Source organism: Uranotaenia lowii, chromosome 1 (genome assembly GCF_029784155.1).
Source record: "Uranotaenia lowii strain MFRU-FL chromosome 1, ASM2978415v1, whole genome shotgun sequence".
Classification (NCBI taxonomy): Eukaryota; Metazoa; Arthropoda; class Insecta; order Diptera; family Culicidae; genus Uranotaenia; species Uranotaenia lowii.
In genome coordinates this window covers 106,503,634-106,522,246 of record NC_073691.1, presented here as the reverse complement: position 1 = coordinate 106,522,246, position 18,613 = coordinate 106,503,634, and the positions used below count along the sequence as shown (strand labels likewise).

Below are 18,613 nucleotides of genomic sequence, written 5' to 3'. Positions count from 1 at the left end.
GCGAGTTGTGACGATTCGCACGGCAGCTGGAAACTTCAAGCGTTCGGTAGCCATGATATGTCCGCTACCATTCGAAGAAGAATTTTCATCGAACGACGATGCAACCAACTTCAAGGATAAAATTAATGAATGAATTTATACAGTGATAGTTGTAAGAATGAATTGAAATGTAACATTTCAGGTGGCCGGTTCTATGTAACGTACAAGATTTGAATTAGCGCACAACATTTTAGAGTTAAATTTAGAATCCATCTCTTCAACTGTAATTTCCCTCCTGTCAGGAAAAATCTGTTTTCCCGCCTACAATGATAGAGCATTTTTGATTCCTTTTTCTCTTCTCTACCAACCGTCGAACAAACCGGTCACCTAGCCACGTTTATAATATAAAGTGAATTTAGAATAAATTTGTAGTCTAAAGTTTTACTTAAAATAAAGTTATTAATTATTGGACTAAATCCAAGTGAAGTGAAGTTTCTTTTAAGTTGTGACCGTGATCTATTTCCTGACGATACATACACTTTGGGATTTCCTACATCTTGTTGCAACCACTCCCAAAGTTCGGCACTTGTTGGTTAGGTAGAATGGCTAGGATTTGTTTTGCTCTCGAGTTACCCAAGCGCCCGGGTATGGATAGATAGAAAAAAAAACATACGCACGGGCGTTGTTCTATGAGAAATTTGTTTGGAACTTTTTAAATCTTCCCATGCCGTTTGCAAAGTTTCCGTTAAAACTGATGTCGTTTTTTATTTTATTCGTAGTTTGTAGTCGTTCCACTTGCTATAGAATGTGTTCAATATGTATGATGTTAGATTTATTGGGTACGTCATTTATTCTTGTTTCTCAACATTTAAAAACTAGTTCAATATGTTTTAGTAAATTAGCCGAAGCTGGCTTTGAAAAGAGTACCAAAAAAAATCACTTTAAAAATGCAAACAACTTTAGACAGTCTTATTGTATTAAACTGATTTTACAATAATTGTAATTGTTAAGAACAAATTTATACTAAGGTGCATAAATGGGCGAGGGTTCAACGGAAATTTTGACCGCCATTCATTGCTTTGCTTCAGTGTATCTCATTTAATTTAATATTTTGTCTATTTTATTGGTTTACCAAGTTTGCCAATGTTGTGAATTTATTAAATTTTTTCAATAGGTTATATTTCCTCTATTTTATCAATGCTGTCAATTTAGTCAGTTGTTTACTTTTGTATTTTTTTTTTTTTCAATTGATTCCATTTTGCGAAATCGGCCAATATGTATTATCAAAGCAGTTTATTTTGTCCATTTTTATTTTCAAATTCATTCAACTAATTAATTTGGTCATTCTGATGGTTTCTTAATTTATGGTCATTTTTAAGTTCTAATATTTTTGTCATTTTTAAAATTGTTGTCAATTTTCACAATTGGTTCAATTTTGTAACTTTGTAAACTATGAAAAAAATATCAATTTGTCTATTTTGTCTTTTGTAATAATTGAATTTTTTTCTTCAAATTTTGACGATTATGTTAATTTTGTCAATTATGGAAGTTTTGTCAGTTTTTATTTTCTTCTACATTTTGAGCATTTTGTTGAATTTTTTAAATATGACCCATTCCTGCATGTGGTCACAACGTTTGCAACGTTCATATCACACATTAAAGAAAAACATACCTCTATGTTAAGAATTTAATTTGCTACAATATGAAATCAAAAGAATTTTTCCTGAACAAATAGTTATCCAAATTTTTGCAAAAGAAATCGTAACGTCACAACGCGTAACTTTTTCCACTTTTCAGTTTTTTAATAAAACCGCATTTTTCTGCTCTTCTCTCCGATCAAATTTTAATGAAAATTTCAGAAAAGTATCGATTCATTATAATCAACGAATCTCTGTAGTATCCCAAGGCCCCATTTCGATAAGGGTTATGGTAAAAAAAGATAGTGTGTTCGAAATTAGACGCTCATATACCTATCTAAAAGCTTAATAACTGTTTTATGATAACTCTAATCGAAATGCGTTTTTCAGATGAAATATTGTCATAATTAAAGCATAAAACATTCAGGTTAAAAGACAAATCGGTTGATAAAGCTCAAATTTATTGGTGAAAAACTGTTTTTTTTTTGTTCTTCCCGAACAAAATCCACGTAATTCTATACAAACTTTAGGTTTCCATAATATACTCTGGCCCTAATTTTGCATGGAACCCTGTGCTAGTGCCTTCATTTTATTGTTTTGTTATACCTTCAAAAGTCTCTCCGTGGGATTTAATGTGAATACGGGGCTCGATTTAGATTTTCTAGTAATATTCTTTGAGTTTGAAGTTTCAATAATGGACAGTTAAACAAAAAAAAATATATGAGAAATTTATTTTCCATCAAAGTCTTATGAATTTGTAAGAAGGAAAAAATGTATCCATAAAATTTACCATGTATAAAGATTTTTGAATTTTGTTTGCATTTAATCCATGGATACTTAGTTATTTTGTTTGAACATAATGTCAGCTAGTAATAGAAGCTATTAGCGCGGTTTTTCATTCTAATATAGAAGATCATGATCTTTTTGCAAGATTTTTATTCAAGCCACAGATAACTATCTGCAGTCACAACGCTTTAAAATACATACCTTTATCACCGGTTCTAGAACGTGAAGTTGCTGTAGTTATTCTTAATCTAATATCATGTTTCAAAATGTCCTTTTACAATCATTTTGCATTTTTTTATATAAGGTACACTGGGGTAAGTGGGGACGGTTTTTCGTATAGTTCAGCTTTAAAAAATCATTAAAAAATTAGCAGTGGGTCAATTCTGATAAAATCGCGTTCAATGTGATGAAGAACATGTTGTTCACAAATGCTGAAGAGATGAGCTTGATAGTTACAAAGCGAAAAAAGTTTTCACGTAAATTGTTATGGACTGCTGGCGTCTTCACTTACCCCGCTTTATGGGGTAAGTGGGGACGGTAGATTTTCCCTTTGATTTCTAAGGAAATTTTCAACAAATTTGTGTTTTTTTTGGTTGAATACGTTACTTTATTGCTCGAACCGTCCGAAATTTTGAGAAAAGTTCATGGAAATATTAATATGGCAGCTTTCAATGATTATTGTGTGTAACCCGATATTATCGAAAATATATACTTATTTTAGAAAAACCAAGTACTTTTCCCAAACTTTTCATGATCTGAATGCAATATAGCTAAATTGTATTGAATGAAGGACAGAAAATTGAAAAAATGTGTAAACATCAAGTATGTATAAAGCCGTCCACACTTACCCCAGGTAGGGTTTGGTGACAAAATTTTAGATTTTTGCAAATAAACCCTTTTTTCTCAATTTTTAACCGTCGTTCCTTTTCCTAACTGGTTGTTTCGAATGTAAGGATTGTGTCAATGTAGAGTTTTTCGTCCAGAGTCAGCTAGTTTACGAGAAACTTGCGATTGAAAAAGATGCACATCAACTTCACATCGTAGTTGAAAATAGAAAATTTACAAAAAGTCACCGTAAACATTCGCAATTGTCGGAACCGTATCTCTTTTACAGTTATTGGATAGATTACAAGTAAATTTAACATTCTGCATTAAAAGTTTGAAAAAATAGTTCTCAGTATTGTTTTAATAGCCACCGTCCCCACTTACCCCGGTGTACCTTAGTTAGTTTTTTGACAAAGTTTTGTTTGAAATAAAGAGTAATTGTTGAAATCAGTTAATTTTCATACTAAAGTTCTTAAATTTCAACAACAAAAAACTCAATTCTAAAAAAAGGTAACTATTTTATAATGGGAAATGAAGCTCAAGAAATAGCCATTCTAATGCTATACAAATTAGTTTTAAATAATGAAAAATAAAAATAGGTTCTCAAGTTGAGAGGCGCTTGGAATGGGTCATATTTTTACCTGTTGCTATGGTCATAAAACAGAAACTGCCCCACCCCCTCCCACCCACAATCGGAGGGATTTTTTTTTTCAACAGTACAGCAATTACACTCCATGTCGCTATCTTTCTAAATAATTGCGAACGAATCGATTCCAACTACTAACGAACGAACGACCAAGCAACATACAACAGAGCAGGATCATTCTAAAAATCATGATTATGAACACCATGATTCGATCCGATCGCAAGTTGTAACACACCGTGATCGGGGAGATTCGGGAGTTGTATCCTTCGAGATTCGTAGCTTGTCGTAACCACGCGCAACAAGCCATATAGAAGATATGGGATAGCGTTGCGAGTGCACGCAACAGGATTTTTTCTGTTCTTGCATCTTCGAATCTCTGGTCACTCGTCGCTCTCTGAGATCTCTCCATGCAACATAAGCAGAACACACGGCGTCGTCTGCCAGCAGCAATTGGAACGAGTCCGAACGTTGGTCGATCGCTGCTCAAAATCGTTAGAAGCGATTTTTTTCCATCGCTGATCGTGACAGCTGAGTCACGAACTTTCAAGCAGTCGACTCAGTCGAGCTACTCGACTGAAGTTTGACTCGATTCGACTACTATAATGCTAAAATGGGTCAATCGAGTAAAATGACTCGTGACTCGTCTTATGTAATAGCCCGCATAAACCAGGATTGTAACCGAACGTTCTCTAAAACAGTCGTAACACGTTTTTATAAAGCGTAGCCTGAATGTTTAGCAAACGATTTTAGAAATTGTTAAATTCATTATCTGAATCGTGAATACCGAAATGATGGTATTTTGAATATGTCGTTAGGTTATGTAACTGTTAAAAACCATTAAAACATTTATATGGAGGAACCGTTCTGCAAACAGTTGAGATAACGTCTGGAAACCGCTCATAGAAAACATATTCAGACAACCAAACTGTTATTGTAATAGTTTTTAGTAAAGTAATATTATACCTAAACAGTAACGATAATAGTTGTAAAACGATTCAACATGACGTTCTTCCAACGTTATACATACGATATCCAGAACCGTACATGAATGGCGACCCTCACCCACACTTGGAAGAAAATATTTTTGGGGATTTTCGGATATTTGTATTTTATTGATTCATTTTAAAACATTATATTTATTCAGCTTGTATTACTTACACAACGGTTACAAGTTTGCTAATTTTGGCAGAGGATCCTCCCCCAGCCATAGGGACAGCTTAAGGTTGCTCTCATAGCTACTACAGGATGCAGAAAATCCACCGTGGCCCGGGTGATGCGTGTGCGAGGAAACTGAAAATAGTTTTTTTCGATTGTATACCGATTGGCATAAAGTCATTTGGCATAAAGCCGTTTGGCATAACGCCGTTTGGCATAAAAGTCGTTTGGCATAAAGTCGTTTGGCATAATGGCCATTTGGCATAATGGTCGTTTGGCATAATGGTCATTTGGCATAATGGTCGTTTGGCATAATGGCCGTTTGGCATAAAATGATAAATAAAAATTTCGAGGAAGCCTACTCACACTTCGCGTTCGAACTAAAATAAAATATGGTCCTTACGCTTCGCGTTGCGGACCGGGCTAGGGGATTGCCCTAGCTTTGGGTAAACCTAGAAACACGGGGCCTTCCTAGGGCTTTGAATAAACCTAGAAAGACGTGGCCGTCCTAAAATGATGGATCAAAATTTCGAGGAAGCCTCCTCACGCTTCGCGTTCGAACTAAGATGAAGTATGGTCCTTACGCTTCGCGTTGCGGACCGGGCTAGGGGATTGTCCCTAGCTTTGGGTAAACCTAGAAACACGGGGCCTTCCTAGGGCTTTGAATAAACCTAGAAAGACGTGGCCGTCCTAAAATGATGGATCAAAATTTCGAGGAAGCCTCCTCACGCTTCGCGTTCGAACTAAAATGAAGTATGGTCCTTACGCTTCGCGTTGCGGACCGGGCTAGGGGATTGTCCCTAGCTTTGGGTAAACCTAGAAACACGGGACCTTCCTAGGGATTTGATTTAACCTAGAAAATCGGTAAATTGAAAAAAACTTATGTATTTTAATGTTTAGCAACATTTTGTGTTACCTTATAAATTTTTATATTTTTATGCCAAACGGCCATTATGCCAAACGGACATTATGCCAAATGACCATTATGCCAAACGTCCATTATGCCAAACGGCCATTATGCCAAACGACTTTATGCCAAACGACTTTTATGCCAAACGACGTTATGCCAAACGGCTTTATGCCAAATGACTTTAGGCCAAACGGCGTAGGACCGTTTTTTTCATTAGACAATCATTCGATTTCTTGAACATTTCAGCTACTTTACTTACCAAATTTCCTGATTGTTTGAGCAGAACGAGTTCACCGGAACAATCCTATTCTCCCATCTGCCGGAGTCTGGCTCCATTTCGATGAAATTCATCACGCTGTTTTCCTGGATCGGTTTGGGAACCCACAATCGCCGTACTAGCAGAACCGTAAAAAAAATAAATGCGCGAAAACTGCACCAACAACACCAGCAAAGATTGCCCTCTACCAACCAATGATGCCAGTTTGGCTGATCTTTTGAATTTGTACTTATCTCGTCAAAATTGTCATCGATTTTTTTTGTTCATTTTTAACGATCGTCATCGAATTATACACACCAAAAATTTTTTAAAATTACACGAGCCAGAAACGCTTAAGCACCTAATTTTCTTATGATTTAATTCAAAGAAGATGTAATTTTACATTACTAAGATCTAATTCTATTTCATCTCGCATCTAATTACCACATCGTGTTTAGTTTTATCGCGGGCTTCCTGAAAAAACGATCGTTTAACAAAGTTCTTGTAATAAATCTGATCGCGAATGATTTGTGTTATTTTATTTTGGTGTTATAAAGTGCAAACCTCTCAATGGAACGCCAGCATAAGGACAGAAAATATGATCCATGGAAAATTCAGCCACGAATCATGGCAAACTTGAATGAATGGAATTGTATCGAAAAATCAAACGAATTTTTCAAATGATTCCATTGAATGTGAAAAAGTGCTTTTATTTGGATTTCAAACATGCATCGTGAAAAGTGAATATCAATGGCTAGCGGCAAATATTGCAAAAAATATTAAAATTATTCATAGCAAAAAATATTGAACTTTACATGAAACCCGATTCCTAAAGCGATTTAAAAATAGCCGACAGAAACTGAAAACGAACCTAAATTTACATCGAAAAGCATACAAATTAAAAGAAATTTCAGTGTTATAAAATTGCATTCCGAGAGCCGCGATTTCAAATTATCAATAGAATAATTGTGTAGGTATATAAGTTCAATTATTTTTTAGTTTTAGTGCCTAAATTTAAAAAGTACCGAGTAACGAGCTCTTTCACACTACGTTTTCAGTTTGACCAATCCTGGTGGATGTTGCCAAGCAAACAAAAAATCTGGTCCGTATCCTCAACTTGACAACAGTAAGTGTTTTCAAAAACCATACAATAGATTTTCTTTTTAAATTAGTATATCATCATTCATCTAAAAAAAGGCTCATCACTAGGCTACTCATTACAGTTGGTTTGCAACGTTTTTTAAGGTGAATTATGCAAAGCCTTATTGATGTCTTCCATGTTGTAAGGGAAACTTGAGATATCTCTTTGTCACCCGAACAAAATAGACTTGGCAATGTAACCCATTGCAGCTGCCAAAAAGCCTAGTGTGGACAAAGATGATATTAAAACCAGAGGGCTTCTGTAATATATAATTTGAGTTTGAATTAGTAATTCAGCTTACAAGGACTCTGGAATGAAAGCCTATTATCCTGTGAAACAAGAAAATGAATTTAAAAATTACCTGCGACACGACAATACTAGTATTTCTTATGCTTCAATTCTTTCGAATGGTAACACTCCTACACTTTTTTCGTTTACAAAGTTCTCATATTTGTGATGGATATGTGAATTAGCGGAAGAGTCACACTGAATTTCAAATTCATAAGAATCCTTACCACCTTAAAACTACACCTCCGTTAAATTTGGGGTAAATCTGCCAATCGTTTATTGTATTTAAATTATCTTCGAGGCTATAAAATCTATTTTTCCAAAGAAAAATAAAATAAAATACAAATAAATTATAGACATATCCGACAGGTAGCTCTATAAACTACATGAGCAAGTATTGATAGACTGCTCGAAAAAGGCATAGAACTTTACTGATAATGTAATACAATTTATGAGAACATTGATTTTTAATACGCTTTCAAAGTATGTGATATTCGATTATTACTTAGAGATTTTAAAAATAAAATCAATTATTAAGTAAATTCATGTGATTATTGATTTTATTAAACTATTCGGGCAGCTAACCTACACATACACAAGCAACAAATTAGTACACCTGAACTGTAGCTGTATATACTCTGCAACTCTCAACCCTGCGCATGCAGTATGCTGTCAGTTTTTCCGTCAAATCTTATCACAGAAAAAATGTTGTTCTCAAAATTGTCCTTGCAGACTCTCTGGCAAAGGTGGGGGCGACGGAAGGCGACACGTATCCACGTGAAATCGTCTTCAACGAATTCTACTTCTTGGTACGAGGGAACTCTCTTGTCAACTGGCAGCGCAAATGGGACGAGGATGAGGATGGTCGGTGGCTCCACTCGATTATCCCAAAGGTAAGCCTTAAACCCTGGTTTAATAGATTGGACCTGAGTCGGGATTTTATTCGTATATTTTCCCGTCTCATGTCCAATCATTGTTCCTTAGACGCGGTACTCTATCGTTTTGACATTGCTGGCAGCAATTTGTGTAGTTGCGGCCAAGGTTACCATGACATCGAGCATATTGTTTGGTCGTGTGAGGTCCATCTTGTCGCCAGAACGAATTTAATAGACTCCCTTAGGGCCCGAGGAAAACCACCTAATGTTCCAGTGAGAGATGTACTAGCTGTGCTAGATTTGGACTATATGTTAGAAATCTACCTTTTTCTAAAAGCTATCGATCTTCGTCTATAATTTCTTTTTTATTTTCATATTTCCCTTTCTATCTTCCTTTCTCCTCTCACAAAGTGTTAAGTTAAGAAATCAATTGTAAACAACCAAAATCGATTTTGGCTCCTTAAAGCCTGAAGGTATGAGCCGTTTCAAATAAAGAATTGTTAAAAAAAAAAAAAAAAAAAAATTGTCCTTCTTCGAACTAAACAACACGCTAAGGATTTGATGCTGAAAATTAAGTTTGACCATGAGCATCAAGACAGAGCTCTATTTCCATGAACTTAAAAAAAGGTTTTTTCTCTTCCCAACGGATTAAAAAAAACAGATCTTGAGCATCAAAGTGTTTTTAACTTCCCCTTTATTCTTTAAACTTTTTTCTACTACTGAGTTCTATGTTCAAAACTGCAAAACACGAGTTATTTGAATAGATCTAAATGATGATGATAATTTATTGTGTGCAGCTTAAAATTTCTGAATACTCCCGGGCGTAAATTGCTGGGTAAGCGTCTGAAATTTCCCATTGGAGTAGTGAAATTCTTTCAAATAGCTCTACAATATTTGCCTGAAAAGCAGTCAGTTCTCTAAACATGCATTTTTTCTTGCATTCCTTTAAAATAAATAGCCCTCGAATAAAATGAATTACTTTGAGTTCGACTGCCGAATTTAATTTTCAGTAGCCTCGAGTAAAGGGTTGTAAAATTTTATTTGAAATTTCTTTTGAGTATGAACTCAGTTTTGAGAAAACTCAAAATTGAGGGATCGCGGCCGCCACTGAACTGAACAATTTTTGAAAAAAAAAACTTTAATTTTGAGTTTGAACTCGGGGCTTGAAGGTGTACACGGTAAACAAAGTTACTCCGTTCTGTATAAAAATCCATACAGATTCGAGAAAAGTGTCTCCACTTAGTTTTATGTTTGGGCGCTTTACACAGAGCGTGAGCAAAAAGCTTTTATACATTCGAAAGCTTTCAGCCAGTTAGTCAATTCTGTATATTTTGACATGGGGATGTCCATGTATTTTGGAAATTTCTCTGCAAAAGTAAATTTGAAAAGAATTTCTTAGAAAAAATTTATCTTCGCAATAATTAAGTCTTTATTTATATCATTAAAGGTAATGAAACAAACGATTTAAACGCATCCATAGCTTCGCTTCAGTATAGATGCTTGTGAGTTTTTTTCTTCCGCCAGAAACTCTCAATCTTCTTTGACCGGGCACCGTTCGGATCATAAGCGGCCAACATCTGATGCAGAATTTTGGTCTTATCGAAAACCAGCGCCCGTTCCAGGTTCGTTAACTCTGTTCAGCACCGGTTCCTGAAATCAAACCAATCAATTAGGTGCTGTCAATTGTTACAATAATTTTGGAAACAGATTAACTATCTTCTTACATTTTAGCCATAGCAGGTGTTTCTCTCCCGTTGACGGGTCCGAAGTTGAATAACACCAACTGTAACACAATTCGCCGTTTCCGATGAAAAAAGGAATAATGTACCTGAAATAGAAATCAAAGCTTAATGATTGAATAAAATTAAAGCATCAATTTGGTGAAAAATATTTATAATTTGAAACAATTGATTTGAACAATTTAATTGGTATAAACCATTCCAAGAAAATTACTGTTTAATAAAATGCGCTAATGTTTTCATGGTGGGTTTTTAAATCCCGGTTTTGTTTAAAATGAACTAATTCTATTATCTATCTATTATGGGACTTGTTTAATTTACTAATACTCACATTTTTGTACGTATGGGAATGCAGTGCAGAGATCAATTTCTCGGTTCTAATTTGGCTCCCTTTTCCAGAATACACCGCCGTCGCTCCCCGCCGCAGTCCCGTTCCGGGTTAACCTTAAGTAAGAGTTCCGAGGAGCCCAGATATTTATCGATGGTGCTTGGTTTTTTCTAAAAAAAAAAATTAAATTGATACCGAATTGATCTAAATCTAAGATGACGAAATTGGGTCTCATCGAACTTACTTATTTTGGCAGAATTGTTCGATGCACATCCAGCGAAAGTTCCATCGGATGGCGATGTCCGGATAGGCTACGAAAATTTTCCAATCAGATCCATCATATCTTATGGAACAATTGTTCCAGCTCGTTCACCAGCGTTTTCTGCAGAATCTGTCCGTTCCTTTTCTTGACGAGCGCTTTCTCGGCACTGGCTCGCATTTTCAGACGTTGTTTCTAACAGTTCGAAAAAAGTATATTGGAAAAATTTTAGTTAATTAAATGTTCGTGATGCAAGCAACTTTACCTTTTTTAAATTTCGATTGACATTCCTTGCTCAGTCAAATTAGCTTCTGTGTCACCGGATTCGGTTGTTAAAATGATCCTCCGCGATCAAAAAGTTAAAATATTTTTTCTTTTTTCGCTTCGACATCCCTTCAAACTAAATTCCAACAACAGCAAACTTTTTATACAGAGTTGACTAATCTAGTTTTAGTTCACATCTGTATACTGGCGACCCAAAACTACCCAAAATTGAATTGGGGATATACAAATTCTGAGCAGCAACCGATTAGTTATTTTGAAGGTGTAATCGCAACACATTTTATGAATAACTCTATTTTTCCGTGTACTCTAATATGTGGTATATGTTTTTGAAAGGTCGAATAAGCCAATAGTCATGCATAATCAATTTTTTCTCCGATTTCTAATAAATTTTAATAGAAGCATATTATATGTTTACCCAATTTTTTTTTTAACTTAATAAACAAACTTATGATTAAAAAAAATTATTAAACGATTTAAGGTCGCCTCATGTGGACTATAGCCTTTAAAAATGTTTTAAAATATTAAACTATTTTTTGATTCCCAAGTATGGACATTTTAGTTTTTCAGTGCAGTTTAATAAACAGCAAAAATAAACAAAACGAGAAAATCAGCAAAAACGATCGAAACACCCGTACCGAATACCGTGACTGCATCTAGGACCGCGTTTCCAAGGCCCATGTCCGGATCATTAACGTGGGAGCTGTGCTGGCTGGATACTTTCCGGACAAGGCGGAAATGTTGAAAGTGATTCTAAAATTCAACAGCGGGAAAAGGATCAAATTTGTTTCCGGAAAAGGAGTTAAATTTCAGTTTACAGGAACAAGCCTTCACCAGCTTCCAATGGTACTTTCTGGAGAAGGACTGGCAGCGGTTAACGGATTTGCTAATAGCGTTTAGTGACATTTTTCAGGGCGCCGATCATCTGGATGAATTTTGCTGCACATACTTAGCGAATTTCTCCCCCTTGGGAATGAATTGTCGATTGGAACAAAACTTCCAGGGGCAACCGGTTAATTGGTTCTCAATGGTACGGGGTTTCAAAGGAACCAATATTTTCCATTCGGGGTCGGCAAAACAAATCACGGCACGGAACGGATATTGGCTGGCCAGCGAAGTTTTCAACAATAGTGAGACGGCTTGCCACTTTCGGAGCGTACGTCCTGCACCTCATCACGGCTGTAATAACATCGATCAATGCACGCAATTGTAAGCTGGAAACTTTCTGAGGTTTTCTCTCAAAAATAAATTACCTATATCAGTGCCTCTATTTATCTCTTTTCTAGATGAAGTTTCGGTTGTTTAGGTGGAATCGTTGCGTTGCTATCAGCCTAATAGACGGGAAGGAAACGTTTTCCTGGCAACGGTTGACGTAGTGTTGCTGATGAAGGACCATAATTTCCTAAACCGCTCGAAAAGCTCAACCGCGCTTAGGTTGTCCGGCCTACCTTATCCATACCATTTGTATGTGCAAATTGATGACCAGCAGGAAGGGAGCAACCATGGGTAAAGTTGTGAAACTATTATTGATTTTAACATTTTAGTAATTTGAGTTTTCTTTCTCCAGCTTACTTGAGTTGATGGGTCCGTTGAAAATCAAATATCTGTCGTTAAGATCAGTGAACGCTGAGCAGCAGACCAAACGACACCTTAGTTTTTTTCCAAGGTAAGATGTCATTTGGTACCCAGGGCTAACAGTATCGATGCACTGAGACGATGAAAGAAGAAAAACACGAAAAAGTCTGGAAATGGATCAATGAGAAAACCTTATCGTTAAGGACCTGGAGAAACTCGGTGGAACAATTTTCGGAAATTCCAGTGAGAGTTGTGACCTCGCACCCCGGAAGTTTATCCATCTGGAGGAAAAAAGCGGCCATGTACTTCAAAACATAACAAAATACAACAAGTAAGCAGAATATGTGCAAGTTTGTTATTTCGAGCCATTGTTGAATAAATGTGATAAGAAAAGCTTACAGATACTGTTTTTTCATAACTTGAAAAGAACTCCCTTTTCAACATATCTCACATATCTAGTTTTTTCGATAACAGTGCCTAGACAGAACTGCTTACTGAGATAACGATGGTTCAATAATTTGCATAGCTTTCAATGTTAAATTGAATGATTCAATTTTTGCTGTGTAGATGAAAGAATTTTTGAATAAGCTGCATAAACAATATAAGAATATGAATATTAAAATGAAATGTATGCCTCTAAAATTGTGTCTCCGAAAGCTCCTATGACTAAAAATATAAACGACGCTGAATCAAAGCAATCGAAAGATATTTTTTTCAATTCAACAACGTTATAAGCTAAGTTCAGATACCGGTATTTCGATAGCAACTTGTGGCAACTTACTATTTTTATCAGTGAGCGTTTTCAATCGAAATCGCTCACTGAAGAAGATAGTAAGTTGCTATCGAAATGTCGATATCTGAACTTTTCTTATACTGTGGTTAAATTAAAAGGATTTTTTCGATTGCTTTGATTCAGTAGAATAATTCACATATTAGGATGTACAATGCTATATTATATCATCAATGATCTAAATTTATGTCAAAAACGATGCTACGCTTTTGTGCGTTCTACTTGACGTAAATTTACATCATTGATGATGCAATATTATGTCAAATGTGCTATTCATTTATAGCCGGAAATTTTATGTCTTCAAGCGTTTCTGTATTTTCCAATGTAATTTTATGTCAAAAGTGATGCTTCTTTTTTGTGCATCCTTTTTGACATAAATTTACACCAAAAAATTAATAGTGTGTATATTATTTACATGAAGCAATGTAATCGAGAAGGCTTGGTGACTTCATTCTAATAAGTTACATCCAACGAAAGAGATTAAATCAAAACTCTTGCTTAAATTAAAATTCCAAGTGTATGTTCAAACTTAAGCCTTTTCAGATGAATATCGAAATTTCATAACAATATCATTGTCGTTGAAACTAAAACGACTCTATCGTATCGAAATGTTAAAAAAAAAAATATTTCCATAAATGTGTACTTATTTTTGTACAAAACCATCTGGCATCTCTGACCGGAGTTTCGTTCATTTTTGACAGAAGGGATGAACGGTTTGTGTAACGGTTCGAATTCAATTTTACTATTAAAGAAAAATTAAAGGAAATCGTCCATATCATTCTATCACCTTCCCATCTAAAGTCACGTTTTCACGCGAACGTTCATATTTCGTTTTTATCGTTTGCGAAGTAAAGTTTAGAAGAACAGCTACGTTTACAGATACAATCACTTTTTCTGAAGCCGTAGATGTATGGTTTAAACTGTTTGAGATATGGTTTTTTAGTATGCGGGAGGGCCCTTAACAGACAAATACACGGAAAAAAATTGCGTTGCTATTCCAAAGACGTCGTCATGATAATTTTACCATTTCTGCGTTATAGTATTTTCAACCACGCAAATTATAACATCAATTTTGTAAAAATGCACATGCAACATTATTGAAATTACTATGTACCTGGTAATTTTCGATAACTGTCAATGTTTGTTGTCGAAAATACTATGGTCATGATTTTTTTTTTTTTTTTAGGTTTATTTATGACACTTTACCACCTTGTGGCATTCGTGTCTAGTGAGTTTAGTTTTTACAGAAATTTGTAGACATTACACTTTTTTAAAAATTCTATAAGTGATTTTTCTTTTGTTTCTTCATTTTTTAAGATTTCAAAAATAGTTCCCTCGATGTTGAATTCCTTACGAGCTTCTTCGTATCCGCGACAGTCGATCAAAATGTGTTGCACAGTGGTTTGTACGCCGCAGAACTGGCATATCGGTGGGGAGCTTCTGTCGAACAAGTGTGCATGGGTCAGTCTTTTATGACCTATGCGTAATCTTGTTAAAACTCGCTGGTCTGATGAGCATTTCCGGTCTTTAGGTTTTATGGGCATATATTTGTGTTGCCTAAGGAATGACTGATTCGAATGCCATTTGTGCTCCCATGTGCTCCAAATGCTGGTTTTTACGTTCTGAATAGCATCTTGAGCTGGTATTCTACGATCGGCTGACGGTGGGGTGCTATTACGTGCGATGTTAGCACATTTATCGGCTTCTTCATTGCCAGGTATTCCAGCATGCCCTGGTACCCAAGTGAATATAAGATTACGCTCGCGTGCATGGTTTTCTAAGCTTTGGATCCATGGATGTCGGGACGCTCCTTTATAGAGTGCGTCCAAGCAGCTTGCTGAGTCAGTAAGGATGAGTGTGGATTCATTTATGTCCGATTCTTGAGCAGCAACGTTTAGTGCATACGCCTCTGCTGAAAAAATACTGCAATCACTTGGCAAATTGCGACTGATTTTCCTGGGTGGTAGATAAACTCCAGCCCCAGTGTTGTTGTTATCTTTAGAACCGTCGGTGTATATGTGTTTAAATGTGGAATATTTACTAGCTATGAACTCGTTGAACTTCGGGAGTACAATTCTTTGGCTACTCCCAGCTTTAATGCTTCTTTTTAATGTGATATCAATTTTCGGGAGGTCATGGTTCCACAAACGATCAGTAAGCCTTGAAAGTGGGTAGACGCTGGGTACTGGCGTGTTGGCGGTTGATTGGAAGACGTTTTCCGATCGATCAATTGTCAACGCACTTTGGTCAATGTTTTTTTCCACCAGTCGAATGCCTAATTGCGCTAGTCGTTGCACAAGCAATAGTCGAAATGGTAGACAACCTGACTCAGCTAAAAGAGATTCAACTGGGCTTGAACGAAAAGCTCCAGATGATTGTCTGACTACTTCGTTGTATGTAGGTGTTAGCATCTCGTCCATCAAATCAATGTTGCAGCTGGTCAGGCCTACACCATAAAGTAACTTGGAAGTGACCAAAGAGTTTCCGACTTGAAGCAGGGTTTTACGGTGACCTCTTCTGAGTTGGTATCCAAGGATTTTAAGGATTCTGACACGATTTTCGCAGCTCTGTTTGACTTGTCGGAAATGTTGGCGGAAGTTCATTTTAGAATCCAAGAGCACACCTAGTACTCTCATGGTTCTGACTTGAGGTATAGGTTCTCTGTTAAGCTTGATCGGTCTGCCTCGCTTTCTGTGCTTGATTCTGCATATGTGCATTAGTTTGGACTTCGGAGCCGACAACGTGAAACCTACTGATGTTGTCCATTTGACAACAGCATTTGCAGCTGCTCTCAGTTCTTGACGCAATTTTACTCTATCCGTACCTTTGGAGATCAGGAGAACATCGTCGGCGTATAGCAGAGTTTCCACGTTACTCGGTATAACATCAAACAAAGGTTGCATGGCTACTAAGAAAAGCGTTACGGACAAAGTAGATCCCTGAGGAACTCCGTTTTCAGCAGATCGTAGAGTTGATAACGATCCGTTTGCAGATACCTTAAACGTTCTGTGCTCGAGGTAGCTGCATAACATATTCAGCATACGGCCTCTTATTTTCCATCCTCTCAATGTGCGCAGAATATGAGTCCTGTTGGTGGTATCGAACGCCTTCGAAATGTCCAGAGATACCAACTCTATGTGCTCCGAATCGTTGATGTTTGTAAGGGTTTCTAGCTGGGCAAAATAAGTATCCACTCCATGACCAGCACGGAAAGCGTGTTGACGGTGATCTAATCTACCGGTGGCTTCGAGCTCGGTAACTAGACGACGATTTATCAAACGTTCGAATACTTTACCCATGCAGCTAAGGAGAGTTATGGGCCTGTATCCATCTGGTTGACTTCGATTTCCATCTGGTTTGGGGATACGGATTACAATACCGTGTCTCCAGGATGGTGGAAATTGTCCCGATGTCCAAATACGGTTGTAGAGATCCAAGAGAGCACGCTTGGAAGATCCAGGAAGTTTTTGTAGCAAAGGGTAACCGATATTGTCATGGCCAGTAGAATTACCTCCACGTCGTTCAAGTGCCCATTCCAATTCAAGCAGCGAAAAAGCTGAATTGTATTTTTCATCGAGGTACGGTCGGTCGATTGTGAATGCAGATCTGGTTGAGTTTTGAAGCCGTTTTGGGTAGTTGGAATCCGAAAAGCGTTTTTCGTACTCATCTGCCAGTACATTGCAGACTGTAGACCCGTCGCTAGTAGCTCCAGTTGGTAGATGAAAGATGATGTTGTTAGAGTGACGTTTACCTCGTAAGCGATTTATACGGTTCCATATTACTGCGGATGGACTGTCAGGGTTTATTGTATCTATAAAATCCTTCCATGATTTTTGCTTTGCTTCACGTATAATTTTCCGGCAAATCGATCTTGCCTCGTGGAATTGAGCTAGTGCACCTGGTTTCCTCAAATCGTTTTCTCCAAGTCGTCGAAGTGATCAAAGCGCTTTTCGTCGTTCTTTTATAGCAGCTTTAACCTCAGGGTTCCACCAAGCAACCGTTTTTTTAGCAGGCTTATTACTTGTTCTCGGAATTGTTTTTTCTGCCGCTTCGATGAGTCGTTCTGTGAATTCTTCCACCGTTAGCGGTTCTTCCGGAATGATATTTTCGTTTACTAGCTCCACGTATTCCTCCCAATTTGCTTAATCCCGAGAAAAAGAAAAAAAAAAAAAAATCCCAATTTGCTTGATTATATTGCCATTTTCGATGTCGTTGAGGTTCATCGTTGCTGTCGTAGCACCGTACCAGAATTGGGAAATGATCGCTATCAGAGGTGTCCGCTAGGATTTTCCACGTGAACCTTTGTAATAGTGATGGAGAGCAGATGGAGAGGTCCATAGCCTGCGTATTGCCTGATGCAGAGTCGATTCGTGTATGTGAACCATCATTCATAATAACTAGTTGGGTTTTTTCCGAAATTTCAAGCAACTGGTTACCTCTGTTCGCTGCTATCGTAGATCTGCTTAAAATACGGCTCCCCCATGAAGCATGGTGAGCGTTGAAGTCCCCCAGAATCATGAGTGGTTTCGGAAGTGTGTCGAGCAAATCTTCTAGTTTGTCTAAGACGTCGATTTCACTTGGTGGTAAGTAGATGGAAACGAGCGTCATTTCGACAGGTGAAAATATGCGGATTGCTACTGCTTGTATGTCCGAATTTACCGGTAGCCGTTGGAAAGGTGTTCCGGTTTTAATAGCCAGGGCCGCACCTTGTCTGCTGTGAGCAGAACACGTTCCGAGCATAAGATGGTAGTTGAGCCCAAGGAAATTAGCATCCATATTGTGCGATCCAGCGTTCGTTTCCTGTAGACATATTGCAGTTGGTTGGAATTTTGAAGTCAGGAGCTGCAAATCGTTGCGGTGCGTTCTTAAACCTCGTATATTCCATTGTAGTGCGAAGGTAGGGCTGCTATAATGTTCCGAATCCTCTGAATCTATGGATAGATGGTCGACTGAATTGGACGAATGACAGAGAGATGAATGTATACTTGCCAAGGGAGGCATTTCCCCCGTGTCAGCTGTCACCGGTAGTTGTTCTGTCGATGGTGGTGCGTTGGCGGTTGAGGCTGACACGGGCAGATGCTTATTTGCTGGATTCCTGCCTGAAACCGATGTCGTGTGATGATTGTTGTCAAATTGACGGTG

General features: G+C 37.2%; 2 protein-coding genes and 2 long non-coding RNA genes across 5 annotated transcripts in view; 2 read left to right on the top strand and 2 right to left on the bottom strand.

Moving 5' to 3' along the window:
- LOC129737766 (uncharacterized) overlaps window positions 1–8,977 on the top strand; it is a 39,340-nt gene extending 30,363 nt beyond the window's left edge. The window contains exon 4 of the mRNA XM_055728928.1: window positions 8,356–8,977. Within this exon, the coding sequence (XP_055584903.1) occupies window positions 8,356–8,855 (500 nt within the window). The 3' untranslated portion in view covers window positions 8,856–8,977. The remainder of the gene's footprint in view (window positions 1–8,355) is intronic.
- Window positions 8,978–9,934: 957 nt separating this feature from the next.
- LOC129738681 (uncharacterized) lies at window positions 9,935–11,375 on the bottom strand. Of its 2 annotated transcripts, XR_008735593.1 has the most exons (5): window positions 11,090–11,375; window positions 10,810–11,019; window positions 10,569–10,735; window positions 10,223–10,326; window positions 9,935–10,148 (listed from the first exon to the last, which is right to left on the bottom strand). It is a non-coding gene; the product is annotated as an uncharacterized LOC129738681 (long non-coding RNA). The 2 variants fall into 2 exon arrangements; XR_008735592.1 differs by having other exon boundaries at window positions 10,810–11,374.
- On the top strand, window positions 11,339–13,081 carry LOC129738682 (uncharacterized). Its single transcript, XR_008735594.1, has 4 exons — window positions 11,339–11,952; window positions 12,020–12,315; window positions 12,393–12,612; window positions 12,674–13,081. It is a non-coding gene; the product is annotated as an uncharacterized LOC129738682 (long non-coding RNA).
- Window positions 13,082–13,172: 91 nt separating this feature from the next.
- Window positions 13,173–18,247, bottom strand: LOC129737765 (uncharacterized). The gene is made up of 4 exons (XM_055728927.1): window positions 17,908–18,247; window positions 17,493–17,612; window positions 14,826–17,252; window positions 13,173–13,240 (listed from the first exon to the last, which is right to left on the bottom strand). The coding sequence occupies exons 1-4, from the start codon at window positions 18,245–18,247 to the stop codon at window positions 13,173–13,175; spliced, it is 2,955 nt and encodes a 984-aa protein (XP_055584902.1).
- Window positions 18,248–18,613: the final 366 nt, after the last annotated feature.

Coding starts and splice junctions, on each gene's coding strand:
- LOC129737765 (XM_055728927.1), bottom strand. CDS start 18,247: ATGGATGCTAATTTCCTTGGGCTCAACTACCATCTTATGCTCGGAACG. Junction 17,613..17,907: donor TACGATAGCAGCGAACAGAG/GTAACCAGTTGC, acceptor CTCGGGATTAAG/CAAATTGGGAGGAATACGTG. Junction 13,241..14,825: donor TCGCGGATACGAAGAAGCTC/GTAAGGAATTCA, acceptor TCATCTACACAG/CAAAAATTGAATCATTCAAT.